The sequence below is a fragment of the Vanessa tameamea genome, chromosome 14 (assembly GCF_037043105.1).
Source record: "Vanessa tameamea isolate UH-Manoa-2023 chromosome 14, ilVanTame1 primary haplotype, whole genome shotgun sequence".
Lineage (NCBI taxonomy): Eukaryota > Metazoa > Arthropoda > Insecta > Lepidoptera > Nymphalidae > Vanessa > Vanessa tameamea.
Window position 1 is genome coordinate 3,461,860 of NC_087322.1, and position 15,594 is coordinate 3,477,453.

The 15,594-nt window shown below is 31.7% G+C and overlaps 2 protein-coding genes across 2 annotated transcripts; both read left to right on the plus strand.

The window, feature by feature from the left end:
- The first annotated feature begins 2,504 nt into the window (after nucleotides 1-2,504).
- On the plus strand, nucleotides 2,505-4,163 carry LOC113398638 (probable ribosome biogenesis protein RLP24). Its single transcript, XM_026637486.2, has 3 exons — nucleotides 2,505-2,655; nucleotides 2,773-3,095; nucleotides 3,830-4,163. Exons 1-3 carry the CDS (start codon nucleotides 2,575-2,577, stop codon nucleotides 4,002-4,004), a joined length of 579 nt encoding a protein of 192 aa, XP_026493271.1. The 5' UTR covers nucleotides 2,505-2,574; the 3' UTR covers nucleotides 4,005-4,163.
- A 952-nt stretch (nucleotides 4,164-5,115) lies between these two features.
- On the plus strand, nucleotides 5,116-13,860 carry LOC113398701 (neither inactivation nor afterpotential protein G). Its single transcript, XM_026637576.2, has 11 exons — nucleotides 5,116-5,303; nucleotides 5,585-5,787; nucleotides 5,977-6,195; nucleotides 6,989-7,201; nucleotides 8,293-8,456; nucleotides 9,342-9,502; nucleotides 10,157-10,278; nucleotides 10,966-11,149; nucleotides 11,806-11,950; nucleotides 12,573-12,752; nucleotides 13,681-13,860. The coding sequence occupies exons 1-11, from the start codon at nucleotides 5,177-5,179 to the stop codon at nucleotides 13,814-13,816; spliced, it is 1,854 nt and encodes a 617-aa protein (XP_026493361.2). The 5' UTR covers nucleotides 5,116-5,176; the 3' UTR covers nucleotides 13,817-13,860.
- Nucleotides 13,861-15,594: the final 1,734 nt, after the last annotated feature.

Below are 15,594 nucleotides of genomic sequence, written 5' to 3' on the forward strand. Positions count from 1 at the left end.
TATTGTAGTAATCGTACCATTAAATATACTTATTGCTTTTTTAATCGAATTAAACTCGATGAAAAAAGTGTCAAAAATCTACCAACGTGTCAGAAACCTCAGACCTTTAACAAATATGTTCCCATTTATAATATTAATCCCCTCATATTGTGAATATACCACAGACGGCAGATGGAGTGCGCGGAACATTAAAGTGAATCAACAAAAAGAAAATACAAAATTAAAAGCGAATGTATTCCACGTGTTATGTGATATTTTCGTGGGGTCGTAGGGATTTTCACTTTTCATGGATCCCTTTTTATTTAATACTTACTTGAACAGTTATGTGATGCAGAGTATGTATAAGGCAAGTGGAGCATGACCATACGTCACGTTTTTCTAGGACAATCTCCTTTTCAAACTACAGAGCTCAATGTTCTTAAATAAATTTTAGACTCATAAAAATAAATATAATAGGCCTTTATACTGTTTGAATCGTCTTTCCAACATGATGATATATTTGTTCCGTAACTTTAATATATATATATATATATATTAAAATTACAGAAAAGATAAATAAATGAGGAGCATATTCCGTCGTATTCTGTTTTATAGTTATTTATGCTAAAACAAATACAGTTGGAGGTAGTGTACTTAAAATGCGTTTATTTTCGATTCCACTAACTAACAGACCTTCGTGTTTGTGGTGTTGTAGATAAGAACAATATCCATCCAATATTCATGGAAGCAAAGATAATCCGTTATTTGGCTTGAGCTGATATTTAAGATGGCGCCTGGATCAGAACCGAATGCATCCCACATCAAATTCTTCATTGTACATTCTGTAACGAAGTTACAAATGTAATAATATTAATAAAAACAAACGAATTTCACCTTTTAACAAAAGGATCTAAAGGTGTATATCCTGTAAAAATATTTACGTAACGATACATCGATACCAAGGCTACGGATTACAATGCAACTCTCGTAATTTTCCATGTCACCTCGTTTGTCACCACTGACAGCACAACGTGTATTTTTTTACATGCATAATGCCAAAGTTTTGCGAAAAAAAAAAATCTCTCATCGTTTTTTATTTGCATAAATCGCACGCTGAATCGCAAATTAATATAACTGCATGAGAAACGTAATATTGCATTCGTTTTCGTTTACAAGAAATCAATGTTTTATCATTCATTCATTCAAACCAATCGAATATCTTCTAAGCATGTGCATCGTGCTCTTGAACTTTTTAAAGGTATGCCGTTTTTAAAGGTATATTGGGTTTTTATGTCCTATGCGTTCATACAATTATAGCTTGCACTGTCTAGGCGAGTCATAGGTTGGAATAACAGTTCAAATCAAAATAGGTGATGAAGATACTGGCAGGAATGTCACAAAACATTTGCTGTCGATATGTCATTCTCTAATCCGAACTGCGTTTTTTATTTTATTTTATAGAGAGCAAACGACAAGAAGGTCCGCCGGATGGTAAGTAGTCACCGTCGCCACTTAAGTGTCAAGTCGCTCGAAATAGAAAAATTCACACGTGTGTGGAAGTGAGTGTTGTAGTAGTAGTGAACAAAGAAGAAATTACATTTATCATTACAATATTTTTTATTTATCGTAATTAATTTTGCATGCAGTTAAAAGCTATTTTTAAATAATACACCGAAGATGTAGAACTTGTCACAAACGTTAAGATACAAACTCTTTTTTTAAATTTTGACACAAATTTCACTCATAAATCGAACAGTAAAAACAATCTTAACATTTGCCATGTGAATAGCAATGAAGTGAACCAAGATCCAAAAGGCCGCTCTCATACAAAATCAATAAATTAACACGCAGCTCGCGGTTCTCAGGAAAACATTCGACTAACAATTTTCACTTCCTTCATTATGTTAGTGTTATTCATTGACACAGCCTGACAAATAAAGCGTTCATAAATTAAACAACAAAGGTTATGGACTCTCTCTTTCCTTAATAATACCAAATTTAGGAGAAACATTAGTCCGCATTACGTAATTATCTTTATAAGGTGAAAAATACATTCGTAACGGTCTGTTTTAAGCATACAAAATGTAGTGTACTTAGTTGCTTCGAGTAATTAGACACTTAACATCCAACGGTCGAAGTAAACATGCCGGTATTTTAGGAAAGCTATAAATCGGGCAGTCAACTGAAAAGTTAAATTACCTATCAGCTTTGTGGTATTCCGGCTAACCAACTCGTTTTACGAGTAACTTATTGGTAGCTAACAAAATTAAGTCTCATAATAATTAATGTGTTTTGCAGCATCTATCATGCAGTAGCTAAATTACTTGTAAGAAATATTATGCATACAGCCGCTAGATGGCTCTGCATAACAAAATATGTTATTGAAATATATATATAAACAAATATGTATGTTAATATATATTTTAAAATAAATTAAAAAATAATAATTATCATTTATTTTATTTGTTATAATATAATTTGAAATAACTTATTTATTTTAAGGGAAGCAACACCACAAGCTTCTTAATTTATAATTCCACCATCTTTGTTCTTTTTTGACGTGCTGTCAAACGATCAAAACAGCACGTGTTTATAATGCGTATAGAAACTTGTTATTTCTGCTCCTCCAGGATATATCCTGGCCATGGCATACAATTCGTGAGAAACGACTGCAAGGTAAATGACAAAAAACTAAATTACATCAAAACATTTCGGCACAATATTTACTTAAAAGAAACACCTATTTTTGACATAATATTGTATCTAGTGTAAATAATCTTTATTATAAATTAGATTTTCAGATTCTGTCGTTCAAAATGCCATGCAGCATTTAAAAAGAAGAAAAACCCACGTAAAACTAAATGGACGAAAGCTTACCGTAAGACTGCTGGCAAAGAATTAGCTATTGATCCATCATTTGAGTTCGAAAAACGCCGTCATGTTCCCGTCAAATATAACAGAGAACTCTGGACAAAGACCATTGAGGCCATGAAGAAAGTCGAGGAGATCCGACAGAGACGTTCTAACAACCATATTATGCAGAGATTAAGGAAAGGACGTGAAGTTGAGTGGCAGAGAGATGTCAGAGAAGTTCAACGCGATATATCTCTTATCAGGTATGTGAATGCTTATTGTATGAGATTAAAAATTTCATTATTCACACATAAAATTCCACTAATTACTTTAACATGTATCTTTTTAAGTTATTTATAATATTATGCTGTTTTTATTTATTACCCTTAGATACTTTACTGGCTCCAATAATTTCTTACCTTTTGAGTAATTATTTTTAATTATATGTGGATTGCCTTATTGCCTACCTAATTATAAGTAGTCATAAAGATAGATATTGGTGCCGTTTGAAATATAAACAATACCTTACATCACTGATGCACCACCAATCTTGAGAACTAAGATGTTAATTTCTTTGTGTCTGAAGTTAAACTGACTCATGCCCTCTTCAAACCTAAACACACCAATTCAATGTCTCATTGTGTTCTGGTACATCTTCTGATGGTAGGTAATGTGATGAGTGAGTGGTGCATACTAATCTTGTACAAAGCCCTACCACAAAGTGAAACATATTTATTTATGCGTTACGATTTTTTAAAAAAAATATATAAAATGAAATTTTTTATTGAGTTTCAGAGTTCACTCTTGAAGTAAATAGTAAAATCAATTTCTATTGAATGTTACAATATAAATAATATTCATTATTGATGAATTGATAAAATATAAATGAAGCACTGTTTTCTCTGGATGAACCAATATTGTCTTATAAGCAACTAGATCTATATTGGTGTATATATTGTTTAAAAAATATAAATATTAACCTGAATTTGCTTTATAGATCACCTGCTGCTGGTCTCAAGCAAAAACAAGCAGAAGAAGACACTGAGATGGAAGTCGAACCAGAAACAATCCAGGTCATTGATGCTAAAGGTCGCAAGCAAGTTATTGAAGCTCCTGTCATGGTTCCAGCTACCGGTGAAATGATTGAAGATGGAGGAGATGTTGTATTATAACAAAACCATATAATGTCATTTTGTTATAAATGTTGACTGAATTTTACATAAATACAAACGAAATAAACAAGTTTAGTATACAGAATTGTATGGGTTATGATTTTGTTAACAATTATTCGAAAATTAAAGAAATAAAACAATTCTATTAAAGTTTTTATACACTTGTAATTTAATACCATACAATACTTCATTCTGTAATTAAAGAAATGTGTTTTTAACCATATTTATTGTTTTGGTACTTTTACAATTATCCTTTTTATCTGAACATAAATCTATAGGCATGATCAAAGTATTATTATTAAAATACCTATCATATAAAGATCAAGTCTACATTAATCATTTTAACTTGATGCAAATTCTTAACCATTTTCATTAAAATTCTGAAAAAGAATCTAAAAATTTTTTACAAATATATTTTATTTACTATTAAACATAGCTACCCCATTTTGTTTACAATCATTTTATTTATTTGTATAACAATTATCATAATATTATGAAAAATTAAACAACATTATACCATATTGCAGATACTTGTCCATAAGAATTTGTTATTAAAAACTAAAATCATGTCAATAGCTTTGAAATAAAATAATGTAGCAAAACTTTACCTTTTTTATTTTTAGCAAAAGATATAACTTAATTGTACTGTATTTTGTGGTACTTACAAATATGAATGAATACAGCTGTAAGGCTGTATATGACAAAGTAAAGAATTGCATCATATAAATAAAGTATTGATTTTCATCGCCATCAAATAGCTTAATCCCCTTAGGTTTTCTGTCAGAGGTGGCAAACCTTTTCATAAAATGAGGTTTATTCGAAATTATTAAAGATTTGTGAACTCAATTCTAAGAGAGAATAAGCTAAGGATTATTTAAAAGTAAAAAAGTTACTTTACTTTACTACTGTTGTAAGAAATTTATCAATATTGAATCGTTGAATTTAACGTACGCAATATTACATAGGTATAAAATATAAATAAACAAATAGAAAATCATATTGCCAATATCATTAATTATTGTTTAAATACATCTTTTTTTTAATGAAATGAACTGAAAGGTTTGTCTGCTCTGTCTAATTCAATTAGTATCGGTAGCAATGTCTGGATTAAGTAACAGTTAGAGGAGTAATTTTTTACGCACGGCAGCTAGTCCGCTGTGATATGAAACAAAATGTCGATATTTTCATACACAATAAGCATATTAGTAGCATTTGTTTCTTACATAGTGTATCAGAAATATGCAAACGTTTATACGAGTTTTATAACTAAACCAGTGAAGAGATATGATTACATAATCGGTAAGAAAGCACTAAATTGCGACATCCTACTTATATTGAATCCCGTGAAAATATATAAGAAATAATTTTTAAATATGTTAATTTGCTATTTTATCGAGTCAGGCGTGCTATATTTCAAACTATTTTTTACTTCAAATCACACAAGCAATATTATTATATATATTTTTAGATTATATTGAAGAGAAAAAGCAGTTTATAGTAGACTTTTTATATATATCTTTCATTACTGTTAATTACAAGATATTTCTTAAAGTTAAGTGCTAATAATGTATTATATTTAGTGGGTGCGGGTACAGCGGGCTGTGTGCTTGCTTCTCGTCTCTCAGAGGATCCTAAAGTTAAGGTACTACTGGTTGAAGCTGGAGATCATATGGGCTATTTCTCCAAAGTACCATTGACTTCCACTGCCTCACAGCAGGGGTCAAATGATTGGTCCGTACGAGCTACACCTCAGAGGTACTCGTCCTTCGGACTCTGGAATCAGGTAAAAATAATAAATAAGAATGTTTCTGTTAGTATAGAGTATTTTACAAATAAAAATAATTTATTTAAGCGCCTACTTAGAATAAATAGTTTTATTTACAAATTCATTCATTTTTATAATATGAAAATATATTAATTATGTACATGTATTCCTTTATGTTAAGTAAGTAATACTCTTAATTTTTTTAAGACCCCGATAATTCCACGTGGCAAGGGTCCTGGTGGATCTGGACAAATCAATTTCCTTCTCCATGGTTTCGGCCTTCCGGAAGATTACAATAGATGGTCGAGACTCGGTTTCAAGGGTTGGACTTTGGATGATCTGAAACCATATTTCTTAAAGGCTTTTGGAACTGTTAGGAGCGAATTCGACTCCGATAGCTGCCCGGCAAAAGGGGTGTGTGCAAAGGTTTGTAACAAGTCGTCAAGAATAGAACTAACAAAAAGATAAATATGAAATTTATTTTTGAAATACCTTTTTAAGAAGCAAAAACAAAATACACTTAAGTATTTCTGCTCTAACCATTTACAAGCACTTTGGAATCTTAAAAAAAAGTTTGTCCGGAATGTAGCTTATACCGTGTAGTAAAACCGTTAACATACTTTTTGTCCAATGTTACTGTTTGTCTAATTAAATTAGTAAACGGCTCACAGATAGGATGTTTGAATTTTTACATATCCGTGCCTATGTAACTCCAGCCCCTCGTATGATCTATAAACTGTCGTGTCAGTTCACTATCCCATTGGATTATGAGAGTGTATTATTAGAGTGCATCTGATTTGTGCACACACGTATGAATAAAAAAATATTCAACTAGCTCAATATTCCTCGAATTTACCGTTACCGAATTCGGTCAGGAAGTAGATATAAAAACCTCATAAAAATAAAATATACAATCTAATATATAGTTTTTGGCTAGGCTAAATTACAGAAATTCTCATATCTTGAGTCGAGATTGCTTAATTGTTAGAAATCGTTTGTCTACACCGATAATTGCAAATTTAATCGTATATATTTAATGAATTTTCATATGCTTCATTTGTATTTATAATTCATCTATTATTTGCGTATTCTGTACGACAATATCGAGAGGAAGCCTGCATGTAGGTATCTAGTTTCAATGAAATTCTGTAACACGTGTACTGACCCGTATTGAACTAGCATGGTGGAATAAGAAATGAAGTGTCGCTTTAATTTTTAGGCTCCCATGAAACTGAAGCTAATACATGAAGATAATGAACTTATGTCAATATTTAAGCAAGCGTCTTCAGCTCTCGCTGTTAAAAACACGTTATTTAGAAAAGCAACAGCAAATATCAAAGACGGCAGCAGATATCAATCATACGACGCTTATCTAAAACCAGCGCTTAAGAGAAAAAACCTGCACGTCTTGTTAAAGACTCAAGCTATATCAGTAAGTTTATAACTGTCTTAATTATAATCATAATTTCATTATTTAATTATTAAAATTTTGACTGTATAATTGTTTCGTTATTGTTTGCATAAAAATTATAATTCAGTGTAGGAAGATTGTTTTATGAACACCAATCATATTAAGTCAAGATATATCTATTTAGAGAGCCGAGATGGCCCAGTGGTTAGAACGCGTGCATCTTAACCGATGATTTCGGGTTCAAACCCAGGCAGGCACCACTGAATTTACATGTGCTTAATTTGTTTATAACTCATCTCGTGCTCGGCGGTGAAGGAAAACATCGTGAGGAAACCTGCATGTGTCTAATTTCAACGAAATTCTGCCACATGTGTATTCCACCAACCCGCATTGGAGCAGCGTGGTGGAATATGCTCCATACCTTCTCCTCAACGGGAGAGGAGGCCTTAGCCCAGCAGTGGGAAATTTACAGGCTGATTATGTTATGTTATTATATCTATTTTTGTAAATAAATAAAACACTTTACAATCAAAATAATATAATATTAATTATAAACTTGTTGTACTGCATATTTGTCTCCAATACCTCTTTTTGTAGACAATTAACCTTTTACAAACCACTTTACTTGGTGATAAAGATTTGTCCAAGCCCATTTGGGTAGATACCACCCACTCATCATATATTCTTCTGCCAAACAGGAACTTACTATTGTTATGTTCCGGTTTGAAGGGCGAGTTAGCCAGTGTAACTACAGGCACAACGGACATAGCATCTTAGTAACATTATCCTATTGTTGGTGGCGCATTGACGATGTAAATGATGATTAATATTTCGTAGAGCGCTAACGTCTATGGACAGTCATGACCATTTACCATCAGTCCCATTTACCCGTCCGCTAAAGTATGTATATCATAAAAAAACTCGTGCGCCGGCTATTGAAAGTTAATTATTGTAATGATATACTATACCAGTAGCCTACACCAAGCCCTAATAATTACTGTACTGTGTACACGCTTATAACTCTGTCAATTGAACGATGTGTAAACTCGTAAAATAGAAATAAAAACAAGCATTTATTTTATATTATATTTAAGATTTTTTATGTCACGTAGATACGGTTTGAAGAGGAAAAGGCTACGTCTCTTTATATTTTACAAGACCACAGGAATCTGGACAACATATTCGTCAACAGGGAAATAATTTTAAGCGCTGGATCAGTCAAGACGCCCCAAATCTTGATGCTATCTGGTATCGGCCCGAGAAATTTAATTAAAAGGTAATAAATCTTCGTAAGAATGTAACATTTTAGGTCATAAAACAATTTTTGTGAATTCGCCCACTTTTGACAATTACATTTGTATTAAATGATATGTTTTTCGGACATGAAGTTTTTCTATCGGCGATTTTTATTTAGACGCTGGAAGAAGACTAAGTACATCAATCTTATACATAAATCTTAGATCATTTTAATTCTGTCATTGGTCAGAATCTATTTGTAATTCATTCTCTAGAATTATTATTTAAATAATAGAATATATTTTTCTTAGAAAACAATTCTTCTGCAAGATCAAATTCGGCACGACAGTCTTGTTTGCTCCATTACTAGTTTTCGTTATAATACCGCAGATTCCAAGGTCCTGTGTTCAAGCCCCAGGTCGTGCCGATAAAAAGTTATTGAGTTTTTCCAAAGATTATCAGTACCAGCCCGGAGTCTGGAATGTGGAACTGGGACAACTTCCCGTGCCTAGAAAGTGCGCCTGAACTCTTATGACATTTATGACTATCGGTTCTTGTCCGATTGTCCGTCCTAACGGATTATGAGAGTGAGGAAATGGAGAGTGCACCTGTGTTTGCGCACACACTTGTGCACTACAATATGCTAATCCTTCTTATTAGTCGATCTCCCTTGAGATTGTCCGTCGTAGACGTTGGCCAAATTATCACGTTCACTTACTAAAAATACCTTTGGACGTATGTACATCAATATTTTTTATTTTCTTACAAAACCTTCTGCACAATAGGTGTAAATATAAATTAGGATTACAAAATAAAGAGTTTTGTGATAAGTTTTCAACATGCAACTTTTGTTTAAATTTCGTCATCATAGTAAATACCATAGCTTTAATTAATAAATTTAATTATAATTACTGTTAATTTCAAGCTTACAAATAAACCTGATAACCGATAACGAGTGGGTCGGTCGCAATCTTCACGATCACATGAACCTTCCCATCTACGTGAGCATCAAGAAGCCAATCAGTGTGACCTTGGCTAAAGTATTCAGCGCGAGTACCTTGGTGGATTATTTTTGGAATAATAACGGTAATATTTTCATTATTCACATAACTAATAATCGTTTTTATTTTTTTTTAATTAATAGCGTACAATTGTATAAATATTTATATTGAACATTTTCCTTGATTATTAATAATACTAGATCAAACTTCTAGACCAAATTTTAAAATATATTTCAATCTAAGTAACCCCAGAATTATTTACATGAATAACAGAAAAAAGCTATGTTTATAGTAAAAGTTGCACTATGTAACTAGATCATTGATGAATGCAGTTTCAGTTCATTATCTAATAGGTTGCTACACCCACTTTTTGTTGTCTCTATTGCAATTATTTTTACCTACAGTTGTCATAATCACTCGCTTCCCGATATCCTATTGGCGTTGACGTAGGATGACATAGTTATGACAGAAAAAGAAAAATAATTTATCAGACTTTTAGGGCCCGTCTGCGAATAATCCTTGTGAATACTTTTGCTGGTAGGATCGGAGGATAAAAAAGTTCGTTGAGCCGCCATCTGTAGATGTTTAATGATAGCTAATGTTAAGTTAAATTCCCTTAGCCAGATATTTCGTAATTCATTGTTTGAGATGAGGCCGTTATTTTTCTCTAGCAGAACTCAAAAAGCAAAATAAATCACGTACAGCTAATCATATAGCCATGCACATGTTTCTTTACCAGGATATTTAGCATTCCCGCCAGTTTCCGGCGTGGAATATCAAAATGCATCCGCTCTGATGCTCTTCTCAATGGGATCATCAAGTGAGCGGCTGTTGAGAGATTTGTCAAACTATAGACCAAAGGTAGATTTCCCATATCAAGTAATGAATTCACAATTTAATGATTTACAAAATCCGACTTGATACGCTATTTTGGTATTTTTATACCAAATGAGATGATGATGTGAGTTTCGAATTTATTTTTTTAAAATAGCTACAGGTCATATTATATGGAACACAATTAAAAACCCAAAATATAATAAAGACAATTTGTGTCTATGTGTAAACGTAGGTAGAGTTAGTACAACTTATTAATAATTGTATTAACAAAGAGATTCTGCTCGCATTCATAGTAAAATGTTTTTTTTTATACTTGAGAAATCAGTTGTTTTTATAAATCCGCCAATCAAAGGCCACATCTAGGCAAAGATATCCTATAGTCACAAGCCGATAAAATTATTTTCTTCGTGGCATGTTCTTGGAAAGTTATATATAATATATGTTTATATAATATATAAACTATTACTATATGTACATCGTTAATAGTCTAAGTATGATATATTTTTAGAAGGTTATATAACACCTTAAACTTCGCGAATACATTGATCCATCAAAATCTAAAGATTTTTTCTCAATTAATATCTTCTAAAATAAAAATATTATGGTATCCTTAAACAAATTTACAAATCAATCAACAATTAAACTAAACCGCACTTTTTTTTATAATAAAACTTAAATTATAACACTTTTCGATTGATTGCATCTATTCAGATTTTTCGTGACACATTCCCGTTCCACAACGATACAAGTAAGGAAGGATTCATGTTCCTCGCTACGTGCATCCAGCCTAAAAGTAGAGGCACTGTCACACTTAGAGACTCCAGCACCTCGGTGCCGATTGTCGTGGACCCGAATTACTTGAACCGGGAGTATGATGTGAAATGCATGATAAAAGGTAAATGTTACTTATTTTTAGTAGTTTATCATTACTTTTACTGATCCAATCAGACCAGAATCTAACCATTCTAAAGAACCTTTTACGCGACTTACAGTAGCGTAACCTGGCGGCTGGCAGAATGCATAACGCAAGGAAAAAACGTTACGCCCTCTCCAGGCGACCTACCCCTCTTTCTGTCTCTTTCTATTTTATACGGTTTTATACAAAAATATTTTTTATGAATGTTTTAATTCACACATTTTATTTCTTGTCATTTAATTATTCCCAAACATTGTTGGTTTGTTCAACAGATACAGATAGCTAAAGCAGATTCGTTTCAACTGGGTGTCTCACGACACTTCTCTTTTTTGTTTAAAGATAAAAATACGATCGAATTTAATGAATTAATTAACGAACTTATAGCCAAGTTTACTCGAGATGATGTATGGATTCTATCGATATTTTTTTATGATTTATACTACTTTAGACGCATAAAACATTTATGCAGCCAATTGACAATTCGCATTTTGGACACGTAATATTTGTTTCACCTATTATAAAATATAAAGTAGTTTTGTAAGATTCCTTCAGATATATATTACTCTACACATTTTAATATCGATAACTTATAGGTTTGTTGCTCAATATTGTATGATTATTTACGTGATCTTTAGCAATAAGGCGTGCAGAGAGATTGCTTACAACAAAACCATTCGAAGAGATTGGAGCTCGGATTCACTGGCCAAGACCTGAACGGTGCCTTACATTCTGGAATTACACCAAATTGGACCAGAAAGGACTAGTTAGACGGAGGAAAAAGTATGTATTCCTACATCCTAATAGGATTTAAAAAATAATATTCACGTTAGTTTATGGTTAGATCGATCTAAGTTAATTGTAACATTCTATCTTTTGACTCGTTGGCTCAAATCAGCTTCAATAAAATAATGACATGGTTCCTTGACACTATATAGAAACTAATAAACTAATTTATATTTAATGTTAGCGCTAATTGGTCTATACAAAGGCAAAACTTTGCGCAAGCACCGTAATTCGCTACGTAATTATTATATCTTGATTTTTATTCATGAAGAAGAAAAGAAAATTCATCGTTATTAATTAATCTTTGACGAAAACCAAGTTGCCTCTGTAACTAAATTAAAATATATATATTATACAATTATCGAGTTCGCGGATGACAGCTCATCTTGGGAATGAAATTATCGCCTCCAGGCAATTTCTTTGTTACATTGAAAATACCTGTGAATAGCCACTGAACGAAAAAAAGACATAGTACAACTTAATCCATATCTTATATTGCATATTTTAATACCGAAGATTTTTTTACAAAAAGAATATATTAAATAAATAAACAACTAACGACACTACATCGAATTATATGCAAATAATAAATGAATATTAATTATATATAAATATTTAGAATGACAACACAAGGAGCACCAAGAGTTCAGGCACAGAAAGAGGTGACCAAACCAACCAAGCCAAAGATACAAAGTCCCCCTAACGAATATTTGGAGTGTTTGATTCGAGAAGTTGCAGTTACTGGACACCATATTGCTGGAACTTGCGCGGGCGGAAAAGTTGTTGACAGTCAGTTGAGGTTCGTGTATAATCTTTGTCTTACCTATAAAAAAAGTGTAATTTGTTTAATAAACGCTGATTTCCCTCTTTATGACTTCATTGATTCGAAATTAGATAGAAAATGTCAAAGCATTTTTGTAAACAATAAACTCCTAGACATAATCTATAGGTAAAGCCGATAAAACTCTTTAGTCTAAATCTTAAGAAATACTTTCAATACAATTAGATCTATCTTGAATATCAAAAACACCGAGTTGATACATACATTTGCCATAGACATTGATAATGGCCACAGTGCCAATAGTGTGTTGCAATTTTATACTGTATTATTGCTCTACATCCTTGTAAGATACAAACAGAATATTTTGAACATGAAAAGAAATCACATTACGAAACCTTATGCATACCCATAACAGGACACATTTAAAAGTGTAAAAGATTAAACCTGCAACTTGTCTTATACAATAATCATACATTTGGAACATTATTATTGCTGCATTTCTCAGAAATTTACCAAATTGTTTAGAAAAGTCGACAAAATATTTATCAAAAAAAAAACCGTTCGCAGTTTGATATAATCTTAGAATGTTTTTCTATTTAATATTTTGGAAAAAATGCCTTGTCCACCTTAATCTAAAGGTAGCGCAATTAAGGCCGTAATTATATATAATAAATAACAGCTACTAGTTACTAAAAATATGTTAATGAATTCCTGTCTCGGAAAGCACGTTTAGCCGTTCGTCCTGCGCTATAGTACTACCGAATTGCCTTTTTATCGTGTTAAAGGATTGAGGGAATGGAGAAAAGATCTATGATTAAACACAAACTTGTGGTACGATATCTCCAGCACTGTTTGACATTTTCCGTTGACATTTGTGATGGTGATCACCGGTACCTAAATCTTCGATTAGTAGAACATACTATATGTTAACAATTTAATTTTTCAGGGTTAAGAATGTCAGCGGTGTACGTATAATGGACGCAAGTGTATTCCCCGCTCCAATATCTCTATACCCGAACTCTGTTATCGTAGGGATGGCGGAAAAGGCAGCTGAATTAATAAAAAATACTCCTAGACTGTGAAATTATAAATAATGTGTACAATTAATAAATATTTTATTGATTTATATGATAACAATTTATTTTATTAATATTTATCAGAATTATGTTGTAGAATTATACATGGATTTAGCATTTATAATAAACCCAATTAACAAAAAACTGAACTACAATAAATAATTTTATATATGTCCAAAAGTCTTTGTAAGAATTTGATATTTGTCATATTATAAAACAAGTCATTGCATATCCAATATTTTTTAAGAATAAATTAAGCAAGATATTGTAACGATATACATATCTATACTAATATTTTAAATGCGAAAGTAATTCTGTCTGTTGCTCTTTCACGGCCAAACTACTGACCCGAATTTGATAAAATACGATATGACGCAAGATTGAAATCCATGAAAGAACATAGGTATACTTTTTTGCCTAATACCTGAAGACCAATCTCTAAAACGCGAGCGAAGCCGCGGCCGACAATTAGTAAATATATACATGTTTAAAAATGTAAAACCCGTTTGTACATTTACATTACAATAGGAGACCTTTTCAAGTATTAAGAAAATAAATAATTTAAGGTCATAGTGACCTTGAATTGAAATTACATTATAGGTCGAGATCAAAAATAATCTCTGTTATTCAATACGAATTAGTGAAATTTTAAGTGGAATAGTCTGTACTATAAATACGGATATAAATATTTGTCATTTTGTATTGAATAATATAGTAGAGTTATTAGCAAAACGTTTGGAATGTATTAATATAAGGTATATTCATGGTGTTAAACAAGATACGGAACGATTAAGCTCGTCCTAGTAGTTGTTGTACGCCCAAGTTTTATGACTGTGGCAAAAACTTCATCAAGAAATAAAAGTCGGACGAGAATTAATGTCGCGTGCGAATTATGATTAAAACAACGAAATGAACATGTTTGATACTTGAACGCCTTTTCACATATAACTATAAAAATATTCTAGAGTTTTTATTTGTGTATATTTTTATGTGCTTATTATATTACTGGTACTTTATTATTTGCTTTTAGTATACGAGACAAAGGATAAAAATACTTTTTTTTTTATTCTTAAAGAATGAAGCAATTATGTGTTGTACGCCATTGTTCTATGTAACGGTAACCTGATTTGTGCTGGACCATTTTCCTTTGTTATTCCTTTCATTTTTTTTTAAATAATTTGAATTTAATATACAATTGCTACCTTAATGTTATGATGAAAAGTATTATTTTAATTGCACATCCAATGAATAAACGAAACTCCCGTGTCTATTTTTCATTTTCAGCCGATTTTCTCCGAATCTTATTTCCGAATATATATACTGGAATTCACTGAAAGAGTTTTGTGACCGAATTACGGATCGTCCTTTCAGGGCGCAGATTAAATTATTGAAAAAATCAACTGTTGTAGACCATTTTCTTTTGATATGTTACATGAAGCATCATAATTTTTTATTATTTTCTTCTTATTATATATCCTTATTTAAAATCCTCTCATCATGAGTTATAGTTTAAGCTACAACGTGAAACAACATGAAGAAACCTGTATGTGTCAAAAAAAATCTAAACCAATCACCAATATGAAGTCTAGCGTTATCTAACTAAATTATTTATAAGCTTAATATATCTATTTTGGTATGCACCAACCAATATTCAATTATGGTACCTTCAAAAAGACAGAATGTACCCTATTTATTTTATTACTATTGTTTATGGTGGTGAACAATTACCGTGAGGTGGTACATTTGCCGGCAGTCTTTTTGTGGTAAAAACTATTAATAAGAAT

Coding starts and splice junctions, on each gene's coding strand:
- LOC113398638 (XM_026637486.2), top strand. CDS start 2,575: ATGCGTATAGAAACTTGTTATTTCTGCTCCTCCAGGATATATCCTGGC. Junction 2,656..2,772: donor TCGTGAGAAACGACTGCAAG/GTAAATGACAAA, acceptor ATTATAAATTAG/ATTTTCAGATTCTGTCGTTC. Junction 3,096..3,829: donor CGCGATATATCTCTTATCAG/GTATGTGAATGC, acceptor TTTGCTTTATAG/ATCACCTGCTGCTGGTCTCA.
- LOC113398701 (XM_026637576.2), top strand. CDS start 5,177: ATGTCGATATTTTCATACACAATAAGCATATTAGTAGCATTTGTTTCT. Junction 6,196..6,988: donor CAAAAGGGGTGTGTGCAAAG/GTTTGTAACAAG, acceptor TTTAATTTTTAG/GCTCCCATGAAACTGAAGCT. Junction 11,951..12,572: donor CTAGTTAGACGGAGGAAAAA/GTATGTATTCCT, acceptor ATAAATATTTAG/AATGACAACACAAGGAGCAC.